General features: G+C 34.1%; 3 protein-coding genes and 1 long non-coding RNA gene across 8 annotated transcripts; 2 read left to right on the top strand and 2 right to left on the bottom strand.

Annotated features, from left to right (window-relative positions):
- Positions 1-4,057: 4,057 nt before the first annotated feature.
- LOC107403735 (uncharacterized) lies at positions 4,058-15,196 on the top strand. Its single transcript, XM_060814334.1, has 21 exons — positions 4,058-4,388; positions 5,044-5,242; positions 5,510-5,818; positions 5,909-5,998; positions 6,182-6,658; positions 6,791-6,898; positions 7,402-7,529; positions 7,630-7,762; positions 7,960-8,320; positions 8,424-8,948; positions 9,063-9,241; positions 9,322-9,480; positions 9,726-9,800; positions 9,924-10,107; positions 10,236-10,384; positions 10,563-10,778; positions 10,910-12,686; positions 13,039-13,158; positions 14,057-14,112; positions 14,231-14,445; positions 14,768-15,196. The coding sequence occupies exons 1-17, from the start codon at positions 4,165-4,167 to the stop codon at positions 11,561-11,563; spliced, it is 4,170 nt and encodes a 1,389-aa protein (XP_060670317.1). The 5' UTR covers positions 4,058-4,164; the 3' UTR covers positions 11,564-12,686; positions 13,039-13,158; positions 14,057-14,112; positions 14,231-14,445; positions 14,768-15,196.
- On the top strand, positions 12,617-15,001 carry LOC107434971 (style cell-cycle inhibitor 1-A). The gene is made up of 4 exons (XM_048473425.2): positions 12,617-12,686; positions 13,039-13,158; positions 14,057-14,112; positions 14,768-15,001. Exons 1-4 carry the CDS (start codon positions 12,617-12,619, stop codon positions 14,999-15,001), a joined length of 480 nt encoding a protein of 159 aa, XP_048329382.2.
- LOC125422326 (putative disease resistance RPP13-like protein 1) lies at positions 15,137-20,799 on the bottom strand. Of its 5 annotated transcripts, XM_048473423.2 has the most exons (6): positions 18,963-20,799; positions 17,174-18,707; positions 16,811-16,873; positions 16,045-16,168; positions 15,489-15,651; positions 15,137-15,405 (listed from the first exon to the last, which is right to left on the bottom strand). In XM_048473423.2, exons 1-3 carry the CDS (start codon positions 20,625-20,627, stop codon positions 16,836-16,838), a joined length of 3,237 nt encoding a protein of 1,078 aa, XP_048329380.2. In that variant the 5' UTR covers positions 20,628-20,799; the 3' UTR covers positions 15,137-15,405; positions 15,489-15,651; positions 16,045-16,168; positions 16,811-16,835. The 5 variants fall into 5 exon arrangements, with proteins under 5 accessions (XP_048329380.2, XP_048329373.2, XP_048329374.2 ...); XM_048473416.2 differs by having other exon boundaries at positions 17,174-20,799; XM_048473417.2 differs by having other exon boundaries at positions 16,045-16,153; positions 17,174-20,799.
- Positions 20,800-21,830: 1,031 nt separating this feature from the next.
- LOC132800644 (uncharacterized) lies at positions 21,831-22,604 on the bottom strand. Its single transcript, XR_009635856.1, has 3 exons — positions 22,466-22,604; positions 22,133-22,230; positions 21,831-21,935 (listed from the first exon to the last, which is right to left on the bottom strand). It is a non-coding gene; the product is annotated as an uncharacterized LOC132800644 (long non-coding RNA).
- Between the last annotated feature and the right edge of the window lie 1,860 nt (positions 22,605-24,464).

The raw sequence follows: 24,464 nt of genomic DNA, 5'->3' as shown, positions 1-24,464 counted from the left end.
TTTTTCCTTGTTTATGTTGTTGTCAGGCAGAAAAACCATCAGTTACTTTTTACATATATTTATTTATTTTTTCTCTTTGCCATAATTTTTTAAATGGTGTAATATATTAATTGGGTACGAGTGTGAATAAAAAATAAGAGAGAAAATCCAGATATAATTAAAGCATATGTTACTTTCCGTTACTTTAAGTGATTTCGTGAGGTCAAAATGTTTGGTGGTGAGTTTGATATATATATATATATATATATATATATTCTCACGTACGTACTAAACATTTTTGGGGGACTCTTATCATTTTTCACTGTGTACCCACAAAGCTTGAAGCTAGCTAACTTTGAAAGTACAAAATATTGCTATAGAGACTTTGACAAAAAGAGCTACCTAGAAATCTAGCAAGATTCCCTTGAAGTTAAGCCAATCAACGACTCTGATATGACCTTTACGTGGAATTTACGAACCAACAAATTGAACCATATGGTTGTGTAAGAATAGCGACATGTAAACATTTATAAAGTTTCAATATATATAAGGAAAAAAAAAAAAAAGAATAAAAACGAGAGGTATATTTGTTGGATTGTGCTAGTTTTTAATCATTTGAATGAGATCTTACCAAACTTTATTTTTAAACAATAAGTTGGTCGTCTTGTTCTGCTATTTTTCTAAGTTAGTACCATTTTTTCTATGCTATAGGAATTTAAAAATCAGTCCAGGTGATGACCAATGGGTAAGGTCATGAACTAGTACAGCTATAGCTTTTTATTATTCAATTAACCTTGTGAAAATCCTGCAAATTAAACCCGGATATTATTTATAAAAAAATATAATATATCAACCTGTATTGAATATAATGGCCCAGCTGTTGCTTTTTCTTGGAGATTCATGCCTAATTTATGCTGACATGAACTATTTTTAGAATATCGTTTTCCATTGTTCACAAATGTGTATACTTATATTTGTGTCACGTATCTATGTATGCAATTAATCCACGCATTCATTTTAAAATAAAGTCTTAAATATTGAAAATTCTAGGTTATCATTGATGGTTAAGTTTTATGAACAGATAGCGTGAACATAAATTGAGTTTAATATATTACTTAAACTTGCAAACATACGTGTCACCAATATTTGTGTGGCTTAAAATTTTGTTAATATTACCAATGATTTAACGATTAGTGTACTCTTTAAGCATGTCTCTGTAGCACTCTTTTGCTATACTATGAGGTAAAGAAAAATTATGAATAAGTTTTGTCCATGTAGAAATTTTTTAGTAGCTAAACTATTATATTTTCGTGTAATGATTTTGAATTTGAATACGCATATTTTAAATTTCAAAACTAAATGTTGATTTTTAAATCATATTATTATTTGAGAAACTAATTAATGCTAATTAAAGCTGTATGTTTGTCATCACTTTGCTTCTTTGATTTATTCTTTTATGAGAAGAGCTATATATATATATATATATATATATATATATATATATATATTTTATGGTTTTGGTTATGAGCTTTTCAAAATTTGTCTAAACACTACAAGAAGTTGCCTTTGAGCTTTAGGGTAATCATTCCAAACAATATCTAAAAATGTATAGCCACAATTCTAAAAGGGGAACACAATTTACGACTACCATAATTTATATAAATTATAAAATAATGATTAAAGCAAGTATTCCAAAATTGTAATGAAGTTGATGAGAGATATCTTTCTGATAATGGTGGCTTATACTTAACAAATTGTTGGGGATCACTATTGAAGAAAGCATGAAATTGACCACCAACATCCAACTAATGAGCACCATATATTTTATGTATAGTGGGTAGGTGATGTCTGATCCACTTACTACCATTAAAAGCATGACTTCTTAAAACTCCTTTTAAAGAATTGAGGAACAAGTATCACTTGCAAGTACAATCCCCTTTGTTGAAAGACAGTACTACTTGAATGATAGAAAGATGTCCGAATTACCACCAACTTTGATTTTGACTTTTGTGTGGGAACCATATGAATACATGGAAAAAAATGGAAAAAGATAATAATAATAAAAAATTAGAAAAGACCCACAATTTGAAAAGATCAAACTGAAGTGGTAGTTTTTGAAACTTTGTCATTGGAGATATTCACTAGAGAAAAAAAAAAAACTAAAGTGTAAATGTTGGACTTTCATATAAACATAGAAGAGAAAGAAAAGGCTTAATTTGAAGCAAAAATCATTTATTGGATTCTATCGAACAGTTATTTTGGATTAAATAAAATTTTTAGTTTATTATGAATATTTTATAAATGATGATACCCAAGATTTCTATAGTTTAATAGATTATATATATTACTTTTATATGTTTTCGAAAATATGATTTTGTCTATGAAAGGGGATTGCAGCAAATTATTAAATTTTTAAGCAGTTCAGATTAAAGATATATTTGAGGGCGGATCTAAAAACTTTGGTAAGAAGGAGCCGATTTAAAAAGATATATATATATATATATATATATATTGTTTTTGAATAGAGTTGGCTTGTATAGATTCCACAACTACTGGATACTTTTGAAGCATAAATGTTTTAATAACAGGAGACCATGCTCCATTCATAATTATTTTATTTACTTTTTATATTTAAAATGAGGATTTGAATTCAACATCATTGTTTATAGGAGCATATATATCAAAATAAAATGTTTAATTGTAAACTTATTACAATTATAAGTTAGAAGTAATTGTCTAAATATATATATATATATATATTGGAATAAAACAAAAGTAAAAGTAACATGTTACGAAAATAATTAGCAAAACTTAAAAACAAAAATAAATAAAATAAAAACAACTTAAAATTATTTTAAATAAAAATATATTATAAAAAAATTTAATATTAAATTACATATTAAAAATAAAATTAAATATGCAATGCTAACTACAACATTTATTATCTATTTCATTCCAAAATATTAATTATCATATTATACTGTAACTTCATGATCAATAATGATTTAAAAACCTAAATATTAAATTTGGAGGATTAAACTATATTTGAAAGTTTGATTTTGTTTCCTAAAGTGTACCAAATGCAAATTTTTATCAAAATCGTTGTGTGTATGTGTGTAAGGATATTCTAGACTTTGGTGGAGGATTCTGGATTTGTGGGGAATATCAGAGGGGACTCTGCAGCCCCAACCGGCTGCCCACTTCCTTGGGTCCGCCTCTGGATATGCCTTCCATTGATTGAAATGTAAGAAAACAAAACTTGATGAATTCGATCATATAAATCTTTTACTTGGTCTTCTCATGAATACCCATGTGAATACAAAAATACTTGGAATATTAAATTCACCATATAATATTAATCTTCTGTGAAAACTTTAGTGGGCACTTTAAACTTTCTGCATTATATATATCATGCACATACTGTTTATTTTCCTTTTAATTGTGAAACAACATATATTTTCTTAAAAAAAAAACATAATAAATTTATTCAACTTTTTTTTTTTTTTTGGAATAAAACATCATTCAATTAATTTATTATTAAAACAACATAGTAAATTTATTCAACTTTTTTCAAAGTTTATAATTTATATGGTTTCAATTTTTTAGTAAATTACACCACACAAAAAAAAAAAAAAAGGGTAAAGAAAGAAGAAGTAATTTTTGCGCCCTAATCTTTATGAATGCATTTATCCAAATCCTTATAAGGGCTAGCCGCGTGACAATCAAGGTTTGTATTCCTATGAATGCCACGTTTTGTGTTCGTAAATAGACGTTAAAAGAGGGGGCGAAACGTAAATGCATTTAAAGTCGCATCGAGAAAAGATAATGGACTTGGGTCCATGAACATAGTTAGGGCCATCATCTGCATTCTATACATTCTTAATAGGTCCGGCCCATATAATTTGGGCTCATCAATTTTGTAATTAAAAAGCACAGAGAAATTAGAATATATATATATATATATATATAAAAAACCAGAATTTCTAGTATATTTTTATTTATTTTTTAATTCTGTTAATTGAACCAAAAAATTGACTATTAGCCTTAAATGCTTATTTGCTAAAAAAATTAATAATAATAAAAAGGCCTTAAATATAAAATTGGAGGAGAAATTTGGGTTACTGGAACAATCTCTGTAATTCGCGGTTTCTGGGTTCAGTTTCTCTCGTCTCTCACCCTCTAACAATGGTGCGAATCGGTGATTACGCAGAAGCAGCAATGGTAGTATCAGAAGACGAAGAAGAAGAACAAATAAGAAGAAGAAGAAGCGAAGTATTCGAACAACTAAAACCTTACTGCTTAGAGCTTCTGGAGCTTCACCAAAACCCAAAAAAGCATTCCTCTGCACTCCCTTCTCTGCTTCAGCTCCTTCGTCAATCTCCTCCTCATACTCTCCAACCCTTTTTCGAGTAAGACTAAATTCCGAATTCAAAGTTTGGTTCTTTGACCTTAAAGTTGTACCCTTTTTTTTTTTTTTTTTTTGAAAAACAAAATTATATAATACATGCATTGCATTTTTTATGGAAAATGATTGTGTATTGTTTTGTTGTGTATAAAACATTTATGCGTAAGCTTTGAAAATCATTTTCACTACTTTTCTTACATAGAGTGTGATGTTGTTTGACAAAATTTTCATGTTCTAGATTCTGGGCTGTTCCTCCAGTTGAGGGAAGCATACCCTTTCAGCCTTTCCAACTGTTTCACTCTGTTTGGCCATTGTGATTACTACAAATGTAGAGTAGAGTTCATCAACTGTTCCACTCTGTTTGGTCATTGTGATTACTACAAATGTAGAGTAGAGTTCATCTAAGAGAAATCACTCTGAATTTTTTTGATATAAATTTAGTTGAGCGTTATAATATGGCCCAACTAGTTGAGCTTTATGTTCATTATGTACTAAATGACTTTATCTAGTGCATCATGAATCTTGAGTACAAGGAAACTAAAAAAACTTCCTCAATTTATATATCGTATTTGGGTTTCTTTTTTACCATGTAAATATATGTGCTGGTAATAATATGTTCTTCACATTTATGATGTCAATGTGTTTTTTCTGTGTTTCAGCTATACATTGTTCCCGTTATTGCTTATATTAGATGCCACAGTTGAATGTAGAACCCCGGAGAAAGTTGATTCTGAAGGGAACGTGGAGATGACTAATGCTCTAAAAAAGCCTCATAAAGTGAGTGACAAAGTGGCAGAAGGCATGCTTCAGTGTTTGGAGGAACTTTTGGGAAAGTGTCATTTAGGATCTGTGGAACAGGTAATCTGATTTAAACTTTAAGAGTCATTTAGGATCAGTGGAACAGGTAATCTGATAAAAAATGTTGTCATAGCTTCAGTTTCATGGATATTTGATATTTGTGCCTCATGCTGGTAATGAAAGACAGTTGCTTTGGTTGTACTATATAATGTGCTAGATTATCTTTTCTTGCAAATTATATTCCCTAATGCCCTTATGTTTAACTTATTTTAAAATTGACAAAGGATGGATCCATCTAAGGTGTGATAAGTGATTTTTTCTTTGCAGATGGTTGTAGTCCTTAAAAAATTGACTTCTGGGGCTTTGCTTTCTCCATCTGATGCCTCAGAAGAATTTCGTGAAGGAATTATTAAATGTTTCAGGGCACTGCTTTTGAGTTTACATCCATGCTCTGATAAGTCGTGTTCTTGTAAACAAACCTTTTGTTTTCAAACCGTTTTAGACGATGTAGATCTTAAAACTCTGCTGGGTAGATCATCAAAGCATGATTCAGAACCAGAGGAATGTTTACTTGCATTTCTCCGGTCCCAAAATGCATCAGCTGCCGTTGGGCATTGGCTGTCTCTTCTTCTCAAAGTAAGTTAAATTGCATTATTTAGTAGTTAATTAACTTGCGATGATAATATTTTGTTCTGTTCTTTATTTCCTTATATTTTTTCTGCAAAGGCTGCAGACACTGAGGCTGCACGAGGACATCGAGGCAGTGCAAAGCTTCGTGTTGAAGCCTTTTTGACACTACGTGCGCTTTTTGCCAAGGTAAATTTGTAATCTTCTCTGTGCTACTGGTCGCTTGCCTTACCATCGAAATTAGAAAACGTCCTCCTTTTAGTGAGGAAAAGATTGGATACTTTCAATTACATTAGCTAGGATTTTCTTGTTCTCTAGTTTTTAGTTTCTAAGGAATTTTTGGCATGCTTTATTTGCGGTATGTTTTTACAGGTTGGTACACCTGATGCATTAGCTTTCTTTTTACCTGGTGTTGTTAGTCAAATCGCCAAAGTTTTGCATGCTTCAAAAGGGATGACCAGTGGGGCTGCTGGAAGTGCTGAAGCAATTGATCAAGCACTTCGAGGATTGGCTGAGTTCCTTGTGATAGTTCTGCAGGATGATGCTAATATGTCCAGCCTGGATATGTCCGTAGATGTTAAAACTGTCATTAGTTCAAACAATAATATGTCCACACAATCTTTTATGGAGAAGCTCCGTTGCTTGCCAGTTAAAGCTCAGGGTCATAGAGAAGTTGTTGCAGGAGATTCAAATGCTCAAAGGGTAAAAGCAACTACGCCTGAATTCAAATTCGAGAAGAAAATGAATTCGGGCAAGGACATTGGATCTTTTCGTGTTAATCGTACAAAAGATTGGATTGAGAAAACTTCAGTTCACGTGGATAAATTATTGGGTGCAACTTTTCCAAATGTAAATTTCCTTTTTGGTACTTGTAGCAGTTTTTCCTAGGCTCTTCATTGCCTTTGTAATCCATTTTTTCTTCAGTAAATTCGCTGTTAATTATTTTTACTCAATCAGTGAATCTTTCAAAATTTTTGTCAGATTTGCATTCATCCTGTGAAAAAGGTCAGAAAAGGGCTTGTTGCAGCCATACTAGGACTTTTGTCAAACTGCAGCTACACACTGAAGCAGAGCAGATTGATGCTTCTGGTGAGCTTAGAACTAGATTTGCGTGTTTGATTCTTTTGGGCTAACATTGTTGTTGGCTAATAATGATGCATTGGCAATATGTTATTGCATTTATTTTGCTTGGCTGCCTAAATGTTTTTGTTAAATAGGTTGTTCTGGCATCATATAGTTCTATGTTTGCAAATTGTATGGGGTTTGATACTTCATTCATTGTTCTGGCATTATATATAGTTCTATGTTTGGAAATTGTATGGGGTTTTATACTTCATACATACTTTAGGCTGTTCATAATTTCTCCAAAATGCTTCCAAACCAAAGCTGTTTTTTTGGTGTCTGTATACATGTGGTCTCTAGATGAAGCTAAGAAGCTAAGAAGCTCATTTGCTTTTTGTGTCTGTTTTTTCATCTTATTAGCCTTCTTGCTTTGTCAATGTTGTTTTGCAACTTTCTTGATGGGATACACATAAATGTTTCCTTGAATTGTCAGTAAAGTTATAATATGTTTTTGGATTCTACACATGCAGGAGACTTTGTGTGTTTTGGTTGTTGATGACTCCGAAGAGGTATCTGCAGCTGCACAAGAGTTCCTTGAATATTCCTTTTCAAGTGGAAAACATCAATTGGAACATGATCTTGCTGAGATTTTTCACAGGTTTGTGTGTCTTCTGTTTTTAGATAGATTTGCACTTACCGACCAGGTTGCCCTTTAAGAAAGGAACTTCCATGTTACGTAATAATGTTTCCATAACCAGGCTCATCGATAAGCTTCCAAAAGTGGTGCTTGGAAGTGAGGACGTTCTTGCAATTTCGCATGCTCGGCAGTTACTTGTTATAATTTATTACTCTGGTCCTCAGTTTGTCGTGGAGCAACTCCTCCAGTCCCCTGTATGTCTCTCTCTTTCTATCTCTTTTTTCTTATTTATTAATTAAGAAATATTGGAACTTACATAAAGAAACAAAAAAAGCAGACGTGAAGAAACTGCATCAATCATTTTTCTCCTTCCAGATTCGTTTTTCCTATTTATGAAATAAACCCTTCATTTCCTTTCTGGGTGGGGTCGGGATTGGTGGTAATTATGTAGGTAGCGGCAGCTCGTTTCTTGGACGTTTTTGCCCTATGTTTGAGTCAGAATTCAGTTTTTGCTGGTTCTCTTGACAAGCTTGTCACTGCAAGGCCATCATCAGTTGGATATCTTGATTCTGTTGCTGAGCTAAAAGCTGGAGATAATTTCACCAATGATATCCTGACTGTCTGGACTACTGCTCCTAAAAGTTCAAAGGTTGTCGCCATTCAGGAAAAAGATATATCATATCCAGAGCAAAATGTGCAGAAGAGTTATGAGCTTCCACGGATGCCTCCTTGGTTTGTTTACATTGGTGGCCAAAAGCTATACCAATCTCTTTCAGGAATTCTTAGACTTGTAGGTTTATCTTTAATGGCAGGTCATCTCAACGCTTGGAATTTATTTATTAATTTTGTAATTTTTATCTCTAAGCTTTTGGCTTTGTATTTATGTTGTGCAATTTCACTTCTATTTCTTGCTAGACATTAGAGGTGGAGTGCATTTATCACTTGTTACTGAAATTCCTCTGGGTTACTTGCGCAAGTTGGTCTCTGAGGTTCGCCTGAAGGAATTTAATAAAGAGAGTTGGCACACTTGGTATGATAGAACCGGTTCAGGACAGTTACTACGCCAGGCTAGCACTGCAGCATGTATTCTAAATGAGTTGATATTTGGTATATCTGAGCAGTCAATCAATTTTTTCACAAGGATGTTTCAGAAATCCAGGATAATGAAGAAAGAAGGTCAAGAGTTTGGTGAAGGGTTTTCTGATGATCAGCTTCATATGATCAAATGTCAAATGCTTTCTGAATCTACTTGGAAGGTTTCTCAGGAAAAGGGTGCAAGGAGTCACTTGATCGATTGCATTGGTAGAATCTTGCATGAGTATCTATGTCCTGAATTATGGGATCTTCCAATAGAATGCAACTCTTCCCTTGTAGATCCTGATCGGGAAGATGAAGATATTAGTCTATACTTCTTTCGTGACACAGCTATGCTACAGCAGGAAATATATATATATTTTCCATTGTTGTTATACATTTGACTTGGTTTAATCATTAATTTATATGCTTTAGCAGATTTACTTAACACTAATAGTAGCTTTGTTCTCCTCAAACAGGTTATTATTGAAGGAATAGGCATCATTAGTATCTGCCTTGGGAAAGACTTTTCTTCATGTGGATTTCTTCATTCCTCTCTCTATCTGTTGCTAGAGAATCTCATTTCTTGGGATTACAATGTTAGAAGTGCTTCTGATGCTGTACTACATATACTTGCTGTTACATCAGGCTATCCAACAGTATGTTTCTGTGGCAAAATCTCGTTAATTGTCAGCATGATTCTAGGGTTACTGACCTTTTTGCCTTCAATACCTTGTAGGTTGGGTGCCTTGTAATGGAAAATGCAGATTATGTGATTGATTCAATATGTCGGCAGCTGCGTCACCTGGATCTTAATCCTCATGTGCCTAATGTGCTTGCTGCTATGCTTTCCTATCTTGGAGTAACTACGAAGATATTGCCTCTATTGGAGGAGCCGGTATGTGTTGGATCACAATGCATCCAAATTGTTCACATTTTTTATGCTTATTGGAGGTTATCTATTCAATTTAATAGTTGTGGATAAATGTAACCGTTAGTTTGAGTTCTTGCTATTGAATTTTGATTCTTTGGCAGGGTTTTTTGTGTTTTCTTTATCTTCATTATTGTTATATAGATAGATGAATTAACTCGTTTTGCATTGAAATTATAATGCTCATGATTTGATATTAAAGAATTGTGCAGATGCGCTCTGTTTCACTGGAACTTGAAATTCTTGGCAGGCATCAGCACCCTGAATTAACTGTTCCTTTTCTAAAGGTCGTTCTAAGTCCTATTCATATCCTTAAAAAAAAAAAAAAAAAAAAACTGATCTTATCTATTATGAAAAGTTTGGTCAGATAGGATATCCAGCTCAATGGTCCAAATTTTGTTTTCTCTTAGGCTGTTGCAGAGATTGCCAAAGCATCAAAGCATGAGGCTTGTTCATTACCCGCACAAGCATACTCTTATTGTGTGCATGTTAAATCTGTAATTTCTGATGCTGAAAAGAAAGAGAGAAGGGATGGCAGGCACATTTCAAAATCACAAAATAAAAATGACATTCATGTTCCTCAGATTGAATCAGGTGATTCTATCGGAAACTATGGTACTTAATCATTAGCCTTTTTTTTATTTTTTTATTACTTAATAAAAAAGTGAGGAACAAGGGGTAGATTATTGTTTCTGATTTTAATTATAATATTTTGCGTGTAGAATTGGAAAACATTTCATTTAAGTTGAATGACATGAAGAGATACAGACGATCAGTTGGATCCATTGCTGGTTCGTGTATTACTACTGTGATCCCTCTACTAGCTTCTCAAAAGCAAGCAGCTACTTTGCTTGCCCTGGATATAGTTGAGGTATCTTTTTGATTCAATAGTTTCCAAATCTATCATAGTGATGCATGTCAATGTCACATAGTTGCTAACTTGAACTCAGGAAGCTACTTTTCTTATCAAGCATTTTGTTTAGAAGTAGTTGATGAACTCTTATTCATTTTTTGTTTTTATTTTGAAATTTTCTTTTCTAAATACGAAGCATGGTGTAATGGCACTGGCCAAAGTGGAAGAGGCTTACAGGCATGAGAGAGATACTAAAGAAGTAGTTGAAGAAGTGATTCGTTCAAGTTCATTATATCGCCTTCAAGATACTCTTGATGCCTCTGATGAAGGGACTGATGAGAATAGGTTGCTTCCAGCAATGAATAAAATATGGCCCTTCTTGGTCGTTTGTATTCAAAACAAAAACCCAGTGGTGAGTAATCATTCCTTTCTATGCTCTCATTTCTTTAGAGATGCATAGCAAATTTCTATTTTCCCATCCAAATTGTATCTACCAAAAACCTTATTGAACTAATGATGGGTCCGTACTCTTCCCGTTATCAGGCTGTTCGAAGATGTTTGAGTGTGGTAAGCAATGTTGTACAAATCAGTGGAGGAGATTTCTTTTCGCGCCGCTTCCATATGGATGGTTCCCATTTCTGGAAACTCTTGTCCACTTCACCATTCCATAGAAAGTCCAATGTAAAAGAAGATAGAATCTCTTTACAACTCCCCTACAGAAGCATTTCCAGTTCTTCAGAGGACTCTGTGGCTGAAACTTCCAATCTGAAAGTCCAAGTTGCTGTGCTCAATATGATTGCTGATTTGTCCCGGAACAGAAGAAGTGCTTCAGCACTGGAAGTTGTTCTAAAGAAGGTCAGTGGTCTTGTGGTGGGGATTGCTTGTAGTGGTGTTGTAGGGCTTCGCGATGCATCCATCAATGCCCTTCATGGACTTGCTTGTATTGACCCGGATCTTGTTTGGCTTCTTCTAGCTGATGTTTATTACTCTATGACAAAGAAAGACAAACCTTCACCACCCATCTCAGATTTCCCGGAGATCGCAGAGAATCTACCCCCACCGTTGTCTCCGAAGGAATACCTTTATGTGCAATATGGAGGGCAGAGTTATGGTTTTGATGTTGACTTCTCTTCTGTAGAAACTGTTTTCAAGAAACTGATGCATTTTCCGGAATTTTCTTACCAAATGTACCGTTAGTTATTACACAATTTGTGAATATATATAATCTTTGAAATTCTCATTGCTATTGATTGTGTTCCTGTTTTTTTATAGCATATTGTTTTTCCTTTATTTTTTTATTTTTTTGTGTTGTCCCTTTTTTTTCTCCCTGGCAAATGAGCCTTGTAATTTTGTGAATATAAAATTACAGGCTTTTCTATACACGGTTAAAAAAGTCAATTGTAACACATCCAAATTGTGGCTCAGGAGTAGGTTCGTATATCATAGATGTTCATAGAAAGAAATACTGAAAAATTTTCATTTGGATGATTTTGTTTGTCAGATAATTTTTCATACAAAATAGTATGCCTTGTTTGGCATAGTAAATGCTTATTTACGTGTACTTTCTAAAAAGCTAGTCTTTATTAATTTGAGTTAGAATGCAAGAAGCTGCTTTTGAAAATCAAAAATATTTTTTGAAAATTAGCTGAACAATATTATAAATAGCTTTAAGCCTTGAAAGTTAGAAGTAGCTGATTCGAAACAGAGCCTAAGTAATAAAATAGGAGAGGAGGAAAGATCAAAGATAGAACACAAGCATAGTACAATTATCCAAATTTGAACATCAATATAAACTCATACAATAATTAGAGTTCGAATTCCTATATTCCAATATAAAATGAAGGTTGAGTTATCAATTTTTGAAGGAGATGAATATGCAGAAAATAAGGATCAGAGCCAAAAGTCCAAGCATCATTTTGCTCAAACGTCTTTGGAAGGTAGGGACTAGAGAGAAAAATAAAGTGGGAAATATATTTCCATTTAGAACAATTACTTAGCTTTTTGCAAAAAGACGAAACAACCCTTCTACTATAGGTTAGGTTATTTGTACTTTACGAATATGGCAGGGACTGTTGGGGGAAAAGAGTATTTTAAAGTTGGGGAACTGGGGCCGGATACCAAATATTGTATTCTTAAGATGATGTTTTGTAAATAAAATAAGTGAATATAGCGAGAAAACAGAATTTGTTTTAATATCACAGCCTACTAAATTACATGAAAAAGTTGATTGCGTTGGTTCAGTTCCAAATTATGGGGAGCGATAGGAAATCCGAGAAGAAGAATAGGAAGAGAAGCTCTTATTCAGCCTCCGAAGAAGAAGGTACTTCCAAATATTTTGCTTTAAATTCTTTTCCTTTTCTCGATTCTGTTTTCTATTTCTTCTAAAGTTCTTCTTTTTATTTTATTTTATTTATTTATTTTTTTTGTCTAGTTGGCTTGAAAATTGATGAACATAAGGGGAAAAAAAAAAAAAAAATCTAAAATTTCATATTTATGCTGTTGTGGTTTTGTGTTCAATTTAGCCTAAGTTTTGCAAATCCGTATATTAATTTTTCCTAAATTTATTCTACTTTCTTTGTCAACATTGAAATTGAAGTGTCAGCTAGGTTTTGTGTTGATTTTTTATTTATTTATTTTTCTGTTCTGAGTTGTTGGTATTGTGGGGAGGTCAGATGAGGGCAGAAGCAAGAGGCAGAAAAGAAGCGTAGAAGACGAGGAGAGGAAACACAGGAGTGGTAAGAAAGACAAGGAAAGCTCTCATAAGCACTCCAAAAGACGTCTTGCCCGTAAAGGTACAATTTTTAATATGTCGGTTTCGAATATGAATTTTTGAATTTTTTTTTCTTTTTTGTTTGTTTGTTTGTTTGTTTGTTTGTTTGTTTTTTTTGTTTTTTTTGTTTTTGTTTTTGTTTTTTTTTTTTTTTGAGTTTTCGTGTTTATTAATGAGATTTTTTGGGGCATTCTATGAATATTCATGCTCATATAATTGTTTTGTTGGTGTCGTTATCACTTCTAATTTAACTGCATTTGTCATGAGCTGAAGAGGCATGTATTCTGAATCCTGAGGTCCAGCCGTGCTAGGCATTAGTTATAGTACTTAATTTTGGATTCTGATAATTGAATTGTGATGGTTTCATGGTTCATTGATCATGGAGAAGCATATATATATATATATATATTTATGGTATGTGCTTTTTTGTTACTAATTCATATCTTCCCTTCTGAAGGTAATCGATATGCCATGGCAATCATTGTACTATGTTTGTTTCAGTGTGCTTACTTTTTGACATTTTTATTGTGAATTTGCGATATGCTTTTACTTGCCTGGATTTAGGAAAGTCTCTTTTAAATGTACGTTTCAATGGTAGAGCTCTTGTCACTGCTAATTAGTCTTATTGAACCTGATTTTGATATGTATCCATGGCTTAGTAGGTTGACTTCTCAGAAGATTGATTTATATTAGCCATGCATGGTAATAAAATGGAGACAGGGAAAAAGGTCTCTAGTTATCTTTCTATAAACATTTCAAACAATTGGGAACCGCCAAAAACTTTTTAAGAAGTTATATTGTTTTATTGGTTTAATTATAAAATGAGTTGACACTTCTGTGGTTACCTGTTTCTTACTGTATCAGGTGTGAGGTTGTAGATGGGCAAATTTTTATAATATTGGCTTGTTGTTTTGTCTCAGAGAAGAAATCAAAGGATAAGCAGAAAGATAAACATCGCAAGGGTGATGGACACTTGGTAATTTTCTTATCTAAACTATGCCTATATTCTTCTTTTCTTAGTAGCTCCTCTTTCTGGGGTTAGTAGATGAACTTCTTGGGACTATGTTGAAGAATTTTTTCTCTCTCCCTTTGAGTTTTCTGGGGTAAGGTCCTCTTGAATGGCTTACTAGTTCCTTCCTTCCCAATCAATGCTAGCACCTTTGGGCAAGTAAAGAGAATGCTTGGTAATAGGACTGTAGGAGCTCAGTAGGTGGGCCGGTAGCATGCATGCCAATGATAGCTGTCCAACCCCTGTACCCTCCAGGGGTAGTTACAGAAGAACAAGTTCCTCTGACAGGGGATGTTAAAGGTACTCTATCATGAGGCACTTTATCTAGAGATATTCAATAAGAGGCATGCCACAAATGAAGCTAAAGCACATTTATGGTTAACGTTTGGAGCTCCTCCAACCTTATTATGAAAAACTATGACTATTTGTCAAGTTGGGTTATGAACTTAGGATTTTGTCTCTTTTTACATCTTAGCTGAGTGTTTTAGTAAAAACCTGAAGTTTTCTTCTTTGTTTTTTTTTTTTTTTTTTTTTTTTTTTTTTTTTGGTTGTTGGGGGGGCGGGTGTTGGTGTTTGAATATGGTTGGGTTCTGATGGATGGTATTTTTCATTATTCTTTCAGAATTACAACTTCCACGAGCTGTCCAATGATGACTATTTCTCAAAGAACAATGAGTTTGCCACATGGCTGAAAGAAGAAAAAGATGTGTTTTTTTCTGACTTATCATCAGAGTCTGCCCGAGAAATGTTTTCTGACTTTGTCAAGGCTTGGAACAACCAAACACTTGAATCCCAATATTATGAAGGCATTGTAAGCGGACCCAGGAGTGCTCATAAGTGGAAATTCAAAGCATGAAAGGCTGCAGCTTGTAATCACTTTTGTTTTGCTTATGGTTTTGTATTTAGTGTACTTTTGGTCTATTTAATGTTACTTTCGTTCTAATTAGTGTACTATCTTTTGGTATCTTCAATTCATAAGAGAAAATCAAAATCTCAAACAATGAAAGATACTTCTTATTGAATTAGTAATATTGACTAGTATATTCAAGTAGTGTCTGACATAGAATGGCTGCTTTACAACATGGTATACACTTTATGAGCTTCCGAACTGGCAAGACGATAAGATCAAGGCAAGGGAAATTTTGCAACGTCTAAATCATCTTCACCTTCATAGCACAAGGTGAAAAGGAGAAATCAACGCAGTGGTTCTTCTAGAGAAAAGCTGTTATATATATTGGAGGATAGAGGTGCATCATGTATCTGCAAGAAATCAAAATTTGATTTTAAGTGTAAGCAAAGATTTTCGGAATATAATCAAATGCAATGCTTTTGATTCTACGTACTTTTCTCATTCAAAGACATTTTGGAGCTATATACCATTTCCATCTTCACATAAAAAGTTTCCAATTTCCAAATGCTTTTGATTTCTGCCTGAGACTTTTAGGAGAGGTGAGAATTTCTTCCATAGTAGCTCCAATTCTGAATTGTTGGTATTCAATAGGGTTCCTATATACCACAATTGTCAAGGTCACCGGATTTGCTGATCTAAATGGATGTATGGTATTCTCTTTATCTTTTCAAATTATTGGATTTTATTTTAGTTTCTAGGATCCAAGTGCTACTGTCTAGGAAATCGGTGTACCAAGATTATAGAAGCTCATTTAACCTTTTATCCAAAAAGAGCATGTTTTGAAGAAATTTTCGGATGTTATGAAGCTTTTGTACTTATTTTCTAAGACTTCCTTTTCCCTTATGCAACATGGTATCATTTTCATGAGATTAGTCTGCATGCGTTAAAATCACATATGAAGCTTCATAGGTTCATGTATTAAGGATTCAAATCTGAAAAGTAGTTTGAGACAGTTAAAGAGTGCATGCGTGGTAAAAGAAAGCAGTTACCTTATCATTGAAATGCAAGAAGAACTAGAACTGAATATGAAAACCGAAAAGCTTGGCAGTATTGAATCAGCTATGGTGAATGACAGCGCTTCTGCTTCCAACATTGTAACTGCAGTAAAGAGAACTTGGAATCCATGTAATATAATCATTAGGTTTTTCCAGCGGTGAGTAATAACCCATCTCAAACTGAAACTCTGACAAGTGTAAATTGATGACTTATCTTAATTATTAACATTATAAATTGAATGAGAAGCAGAGATAAATCTTTGAAAATTTAATCAAATGAGTTTAGAACGAGCCTAATAGAGTATTTTTGTAATCGGGCGATCAAACAAGCAATGGAAGTTGAAAGCAACATACATATATGTATTCTCGGAAATATTCTCACTCAAAATTAAGATTAAATTTGGTTTATTTTAAATGTAAAACTAAATTGGATTGGACTTTAATGCTACATTTCAAACATGCTCAAAGTGTATTTGGCACAAATGGGTATTGGAATGGAAAATGATAAGTTACAAGTGTTTCTAGAACAATAACGCTATAGGCATCAACTTTATTTGTACCAAAGACGTGAAAAATTGTGTGTCGAATATATTAATGTTTGACAAATTGGTATGGTAGCATTATTTAAAAAAAAAAAAAACGAAGCGATGAGATAAAATTCATCTAAAAGTAAAAGTTTTGTAAAAGAAAAAGTTGAAGCAAAATGTCAACAATAACATATATATATATATATATATATATATGTGCACACGTAAATTACCTAAAGAGGGACATGTTCATTAAAACTACTCCTCATCCGAATCTACAATTGCATTTGAATTGCCTGAAAAGCATGAGCAATATTAATTTCCCAAATAATATGTATATAACGCATAGAATAGCATGGGATACGACATCTACTAGTAATATTAGAGAAAGGAAAGAAAAGGGGAAAAAAAAAAAAAAAAGATATTTATTAAACTTGGACAAACAAAAAAAAAAATAAAAAACAAAAAATTGAGTAACATATAAATTAAATATGTAGGAACTTGATATGTTTATGTTGGGAAGAAACAGAACATAAGTAGTGTACGTGTATAAAATCAAATCATGAAGAAAGGAATTAAATATTGAAATGACTTACCAACAATGTTGATGCGAGGGATGTGAGCAATTTTTGGCCAATCTTCCCCTGTATCTCTCTTGCACCTCTCGGCTAGCCAACTATGAGAGCTTGTGATATTCAACCAAGAAAGAGAATCGGGCAGCGTTTGTTCTGGCAAGCACTGCAGCTGATTGCAATGATTAATGGTGAGTCGTTTAAGGCAGACCAGGTCTCGAAGAGCTTTTCCATTTAATGATTTAAGCTTTTGAAGTTTCACAAGCTTAAGACGAGTCAGAGTTGTGGGAAGTTGCCCTTCCTCCGGAAATGAGTCCACGTCCACAAACAGGTCTTCGCAAGATCCAATATAAAGCGATTTTAAATTTGAAGGCCATCCCTGTTTTGCAAGTGACTTCAGTTCATGACAATTATGAATTAGAATTGTATGGATGTTGGAGGGCAATCCGCCTTGTGGTGGAAATGACACCACGCCTGAACAACAATATAGCTCCAATTCACACAGCCATGGAAGTTGATGACTTTGGAGTGAAGTCACCAGTGGTTGGCATCCGTCCCAGATTCGAAGAGTTGTGTGGGATGGAAAATTAGAAGGTAAGGAGTCCCCATTTATCTTCGGACAGCATGATAATTGAAGCATTTTGAGTTGTGGGAAAGCTCCAGTACCTTCACCTCCTCCCATCGTTAATGACCACTCCTTCCATTCTCTTAATTCACTGAAACCATTAAGGTACAAAGATTCCAAGGACTTGAATGGTACTAGTACTGGTGCATTAATCATGAAAGAAGAACCGCTACTACTGTTGCTGCTGCAGGAATAATAAAATTCATCACCTATTCTTTCCACCATTTCAAATCCCCAAAAATAAAGATCTTTCAGGGAAGGTAGCTGTCCAAGCGGCGGCAGCAAATAACAATTACTACATCCAGATAGAGACAGATACACTATGTGACTGAATGAATGATGCCCTATCCAACTTGGAAACCTTGTACCTTTGTAATTTCTTATTCCTAGTTTTTGGACGTTTGTGTGAGGTTGAAGCCCGTCAAGTATCTCTCGTGCTTTCTCTGAATCATCTGTTTGACCACCCCACTCTAATTGAACCTCTGTAATATACCTTTTATCTTTCAATTTGGCCTCCCTAACATCTCCAACGTTCATTATATTTTCAAGATTTTCGATCGTAAGAGAATCACGCAGATCATGAAGATTACCCAACTCTCTAATATTGCATCCACCATTTTTGTCTACAAGAAAGGCGGGTGTTAAACATTGCAGATGTTTCAATTTGCCCATTTGCGGTGGCATCTCTCTCACCGCAGTACCGAAAAAGGACAGATAATGCAGGTTGACCAATCTTGACATATCGGTTGGTAAACGAGAAAGAGAATTACAATTGCTCAAAATCAGAGTATGCAGATCGTGCAAATCACACAGTGCATCAGGTATCTCTTTAATCTCACTACACATTGCCAAGTTCAAGTATCTTAGGTGCTTCAAATTGCCGATTGAGCTAGACAACCTATAAAGACGTCTACACTCACTTAACAGGAGACTCTGCAAATTGTAAAGAATACAAATTGTATCGGGTAATTCTTCAATATCGGTGCTGGATAAATTTAAATACTTTAAAAGCTTCAAATTGCCAATCAAATCAAGGCTTGTCGTAATAGGAATTGCAGCATAGCTTATTTGAACAGGATTAGATAGAGAAAGGACTCTTAGACATCCCATCCTTTGCAGATATTGTTCAAGATTTGCCAAAGATTGTTCGGCAAATAATAGAGATTCAAACAATAGAGTGCGCAACACCTTATTTTCGGATAAATATTCCTCTAGTTTCTTGACATCGTGGCTCTTGGATGTCAAGCAAGACAAATGACGAGTCTTCTTTGTGATACCTTTTAAGGAGCCATCATCCATCCTCAAACAAAATTCTCCTGAAACAAAGCTAGCCAAATCGTTAACAAGGTCATGCATATGGTAATGACTGATATCAGGGAATAAAAAATCTTTAGTATGATGAATGAATGACCTTGATATGAGATCATTAAAGTATTTCTCTCCAATTTCTTCTAGAGTCATGTTTTGTTGGGGTCGTAACAGATCTTCTGCCATCCATAACAGAATTAATATTTCCTTTCTAATTTCAAAATCCTTAGGAAAAATTGAACAATAAGCAAAACAACGTTTAAGATGTGGAGGCAAATAGTTGTAGCTCAACCAAAGAGCGGGAAGAATATTACACTCCTGCATCTTCCAAGTGTCGCTGTTTAGTATATCTTCCCATTCATCGATATGCATCTTGGAGCATAAAAGACCACCAAGTGATTTAATAGCCAAAGGAAGGCCATTGCATTTTCTAACAATGTTTCTACCGATTTCTTCAAACTCTTGAAGTGCACTTCGATCTATTATTTTTTGGAATGCATGTTTTGCAAATAATTGCCAACTATCTTCATCTGATATTATTCCAAGATAATGAATGGGAGCGGTACCCATCATAGATCCAATCTTTTCATTGCGTGTAGTCACAATGATTTTACTCCCCGATGCTCCAAATGTAAATTGACTCCTTAAGTTATCCCAAAGGTTATAATTTTCGTTCCAAACATCGTCTAGAACGAAGAGAAACTTCTTCCCTTCTATAGCCTTTTTTAATTCACATTGAAGTTGATGTGGATGCTTGATACTGCAATCCTTTTGCACAGTTATCGTTTCAAAAATTGTTTTTGTCAATGTGAAAACATCAAATTCGTCTGACACTGTAACCCAAGCTTTGAGGTCAAACTTTTTCACCACATTGGCATCATTATAACCAAGTTGAGCAAGGGTAGTCTTGCCAATACCGCCCATGCCCACAATGGGAATTACAGATATCTTATTACTACCTACCACATCATCATGATCATCATCAGACAGCAGCAGCTTGACGATGACAGTTTTGTCATGGTCTCTGCCATAAATATCTGATTCTTCTTCCACAGGTAGTAGTTGTGGAGAAGATGATGAAGATCTACTCTGATGAACACCTTCTGATGGAATCAAACCAAGGAGATCTTTTTGGCTTACAACGCCTTCAAGTGTGTGAACGATCTCCACTATCCTATCTTCAAGATTCTTAATATTGAATCTAGATGAGAAGTTAAATACCTGGAATATGCGGCTTCCAGACTGACCACCTTCAATCTTGCATCGCAAAGCTTCAGTCTCGATCTCATACGCCAAGTCCTCTGCATGGTACATGGTGTCTTTGAGCTCATCCAGCCACTGCCTCACATCTGGGTCGGATATTTGCTTCTTCTCAGCATCATTCAGCAGTGCCTTAACAGATAGCAACATGGTCTTGAACTTCTTGAGCATCCCATCATTGAGTTTCTTTCCACTAACAAATTTGAGAATGTCTCCAGAAAGAATCATATTAAAGAACCGCTCAAAAGAAGCGGTGAAAAAGGCTCCAGCAATCAGTTCAGCCATGGATATGGAAAGCAAGCTCTTGAATTGCAAACAGAAAGATGTAAAGCAACTGATCAGCAAGAGTGAGTTTGGGCTGTGTTGTGTTGTATGAAAGTAGAATCAGGAAGAGCTTTATGCTTGTTAAATCTTAAAGTTGTTTCTTTGGTCAATGTTGGCTTTGCTAAGTGCTCTTCCTTTTTATTATTGCCTTTATTCCTTAAATTGTGATTAGTGCATAATGAATAAGCACGCGTAATTCAGCAGCAAGAAAAGAAGATGCTTATCTTACTTTTTTTGGTCGTTTTTTCTTTTCCCGTCTCTACTTTTGGGTCCCATTCTCATGAAGTTGGGTTGGCATTCCTAAGATGCCTTAATTTACTAACAGGGGCAAATTTTTTATATATATTTTGCCGAAGCTTTTTCACAATTTATGTAGCATCTTGATAATTCCAAAGCAGTTGTCACACAAACGGATCAACTCAATGAACCAATTTTAAAAAAGCAACTTATACATTATAATATCGAATGTGCGTTAGGTAAGAAAAATGTTTAAACGCAATTGTCACACCTGATTTTTTTAATATTAATAATCTAACTCACTATTTTGTTAATTAACTGCAAATTTATTTTTTCAGATTAATAACGCCAAACATAATATATAGGTTTTAAAATACGCAATTTAATGGATATAATTTAATATATCATAATATATTTTCGGCATCCTATTCAATTGGATCAATTTGTATCAAACCTATAAATAAAAGGCTTAATATGGTAGATTTTAAAACAAAAAAACCAAAATCGCAATACCATGAAACTAGAGGGTATCAAGTATAAAGTGTTAAAATTTGAGGGGGCAAAAAACAAAAAAAAAAAAAAAAAAAAGGGGAAATTTAACTAATGAAGCCCGCTTGATTTCCGAGTAATGTTGAGTAGCCAGTGGTTGGACATTAGAAAACCCAGACCTAACAACAACAATTACAAAGCTCACTTACAGCAATGGGTCCACACCGCCATGTGGCAACTCTTGAATGGTACCAGCCCAACCGTGAATTGTGCTAGCTGAGTAACATTTTCCATCGTTATTATTCATTTTTTCTTTCTTCTTGCTTAAAATAAGATACTGATTTCGTATCGGGAATCCCAACCACCGTCAAGCTCGTTACACTTCAATATTACAAAGAAGATACAGAGCTGGCTAGGCACTGCGAAATAGCTCTGTCTCTCTCTCTCTCTCTCTCTCTCTCTCCCCAAATGCTCTCTTCCAGAACCCACTGCTTGTTTTGTGTTAGCTAGACATGAAACTTGCACTTCCATTAGAATATCGCCCTGCATAATTATGGAAACCAAGCCTGAACTGAAGCTTTGGCAAATGGCAAGGATTAGAGATGTCAAAGAAAATTCTTTTGCAATGAAACTGTTCTATTTCTTGCATCTCCGTTCCATGCAACTTATGATAGATGACTTCATACATTATACTTCAACGGTCATATTTTAGTGCAGAAACATATAAGGTAAATACATACCCTTACTTCAAGGTTAGAAATTGCCGTACGAGCAGCATGATCGAGCATCATGTCATCGGTATACCTTTAAAAGTATCAAGTTGAACCGTGAAAACCATCTGAAGCGGGACCATAACAATCGTATAAAGAACTTAGAATGAACAAAATAGAATCAAATATATGACTTTGTTACAGAACTACAAGACAATCACCAAGCAACATATTCAAAATACTTCATTGAAAAACATGTAGACTTAATAAGGAAATGAAACGAAAATACATAACTTAATCTACCATCTACAACATACTCTTGAGCAATTTACTAAGATATCATATACTTTACTCTTAACTCACCTCTTCCCAAGAAATGTCTTTGCATTCGAGACATATTTCCCCATTACTGAAGCTTTCCAGAAAAAGTATGAACCAGGTGGGTCCACCTACAGCAAAATATGAATTGTAGGAGATTCTGGAACTTTTTGTTTTTTTTTCATATTTTAAAAAAACGCACATGCAACCATAGTATATGCAAATGAGCCACTACATTACAGAAAAGGAGAAATCAGAATCCTGGAAACAGAGGGGGCACCAAAAAAAAAAAAAAAAAAACATTAAAAGAGAGATTTATCTGACTGGGGATTGTACTGGCCAAATCAAACCCCGCATCAGAGATAGGTAAAACTACTAACTAGTGCAGCCAATTCAATTTGACCTACTTATCCAACACACCAAACAAGACACAAGTCACCAAATAGCCTCCGACTCAAATCCTGTCAACTTCGTTTATCTTTTATTATTATTATTTTTTTACACCATTATATTCCTTTTCTACCTTTTTCCTTTTTAATTTGAATAGTATTTCTTTTATAATTTCCCTTTAGAAGATTGACTATATGGGTTGTCGCAGAAACCAAACATAAGCATACTTAGAAAGACTTAGGTCTATAAAAACCCAACATAAAACAGATAAATCTCCTATGCATACAAACAACTGATAGAAATAAGGGAAAACATGAAAGGATCGAAAATTACCCTAACTAAGTAAACTCCTGGATAACAGCAGCAGTTTCCCTCACAAGTTGAGTAACAGGGATTGGTTCCTGCGTAATACAATCATCAAGTCAAATTGCTAGTTCCAATGATCTATTATACAAACATTATTAGTTTACAGACCAACTGAACAAAGTACCAAAAAGTAAACCAGGAAGTTTGTACAAACAATACTTTGTCGAATCCCTTTTACGTCACAGTTTCTTGGAGTAAATCCATGGCTCAGTCAATGAAAATGACGAGCATAAAGGAAGTTGATTTATACTTTGTATAACCTATGTAATGCTCCGCCTGCTTCCTACTCTTTGGGACCTGAACTCGAAAATCAGGATCCATGCCATTGTATGAGAGATGATAGTAAATTTCAAATGTCAAAGAAGTCATAACAATTAAAAATTTAAGCAAAAAGTTAGTGATTAAATTTTATCCCTCTTCCAAGTGCCATTGTATATTATCAGCTTATGATATCTACCTAAATTTTCGATGCAGAAAAACATGACACAAGTTCTAAATCTTAAGCATATGGTAGAGTGCCTTGTTACTTCTTTTCATACACAGTGCAACAATATAGTTATTGCCGTAAACAACTCACTAGCACGGTACCATGACATAACAGAACATTGAATGACCCTATATTTGCATCAAATATCGAAACCTCAAACAAATCCATACTTGTTTTACAAAACAAATCTGTGAACAACTCCAATGTTTACTTTAATTAGTATACTATCTTTTGGTATCTTCAATTCATAAGAGAAAATCAAAATCTCAGACAATGAAAGATGGTTCTTGACAAGCATATTCAAAGAATGGCTGTCTTACAACTTAATATAAATTTCTCAGAGCTTCCAAATGGCAAGAGTGTAAGATCAAGGCAAGGGAATGTTGGCAACTTCTAAATCAGCTTCACCTTCTTGGCACATGGTAGATATATGAGAATCCATAAGACAGATTGAAAGGAGAAGTCAACGCAGTGGAAGAATCTAGAGAAAAGAAGCAGTTATATATACTGAAGGTTAGAGGTGCCTAGTGTATCTGCAAGAGATCAAAATTTCATTTTGAGTATGTGTAAGCAAATATTTTCCCTGAATATAATAAATCAAATACAATGCTTTGAATTCTACTTATTTTTCACATTTAAAGAAGTTTGGAGCTATATAAAATATCTATCTTCACATAAAAGGTTTCCAATTTCCAAATGCTTTTTATTTCTACCTGAGACTTTTTGGAGAGGAGAGAATTTCTTCAATAGACGCTACAATTTCAGGGTCACCAGATTCGCTGGTCTAAATTAACATAAGAT

Source organism: Ziziphus jujuba, chromosome 2, assembly GCF_031755915.1.
Source record: "Ziziphus jujuba cultivar Dongzao chromosome 2, ASM3175591v1".
NCBI classification, from domain to species: Eukaryota; Viridiplantae; Streptophyta; class Magnoliopsida; order Rosales; family Rhamnaceae; genus Ziziphus; species Ziziphus jujuba.
The sequence above is the reverse complement of the archived record's forward strand: the minus strand, read 5'-3'. Positions and strand labels throughout refer to the sequence as shown.

Bases quoted from the DNA above. Each gene is read 5' to 3' on its own strand.
- LOC125422326 (XM_048473416.2), bottom strand. From the start codon at position 20,627: ATGGCTGAACTGATTGCTGGAGCCTTTTTCACCGCTTCTTTTGAGCGG. The intron at 16,874-17,173 runs GTAAGTCATTTC...CATGCTTTTCAG, and splicing joins CCCTCGCATCAACATTGTTG to GCAATTCAAATGCAATTGTA.
- LOC107403735 (XM_060814334.1), top strand. From the start codon at position 4,165: ATGGTGCGAATCGGTGATTACGCAGAAGCAGCAATGGTAGTATCAGAA. The intron at 8,949-9,062 runs AAATATATATAT...TCCTCAAACAGG, and splicing joins CACAGCTATGCTACAGCAGG to TTATTATTGAAGGAATAGGC. The intron at 10,108-10,235 runs GTGATTCTATCG...TTTTGCGTGTAG, and splicing joins TGTTCCTCAGATTGAATCAG to AATTGGAAAACATTTCATTT.
- LOC107434971 (XM_048473425.2), top strand. From the start codon at position 12,617: ATGGGGAGCGATAGGAAATCCGAGAAGAAGAATAGGAAGAGAAGCTCT. The intron at 12,687-13,038 runs GTACTTCCAAAT...TGGGGAGGTCAG, and splicing joins TTCAGCCTCCGAAGAAGAAG to ATGAGGGCAGAAGCAAGAGG. The intron at 14,113-14,767 runs GTAATTTTCTTA...TTATTCTTTCAG, and splicing joins GCAAGGGTGATGGACACTTG to AATTACAACTTCCACGAGCT.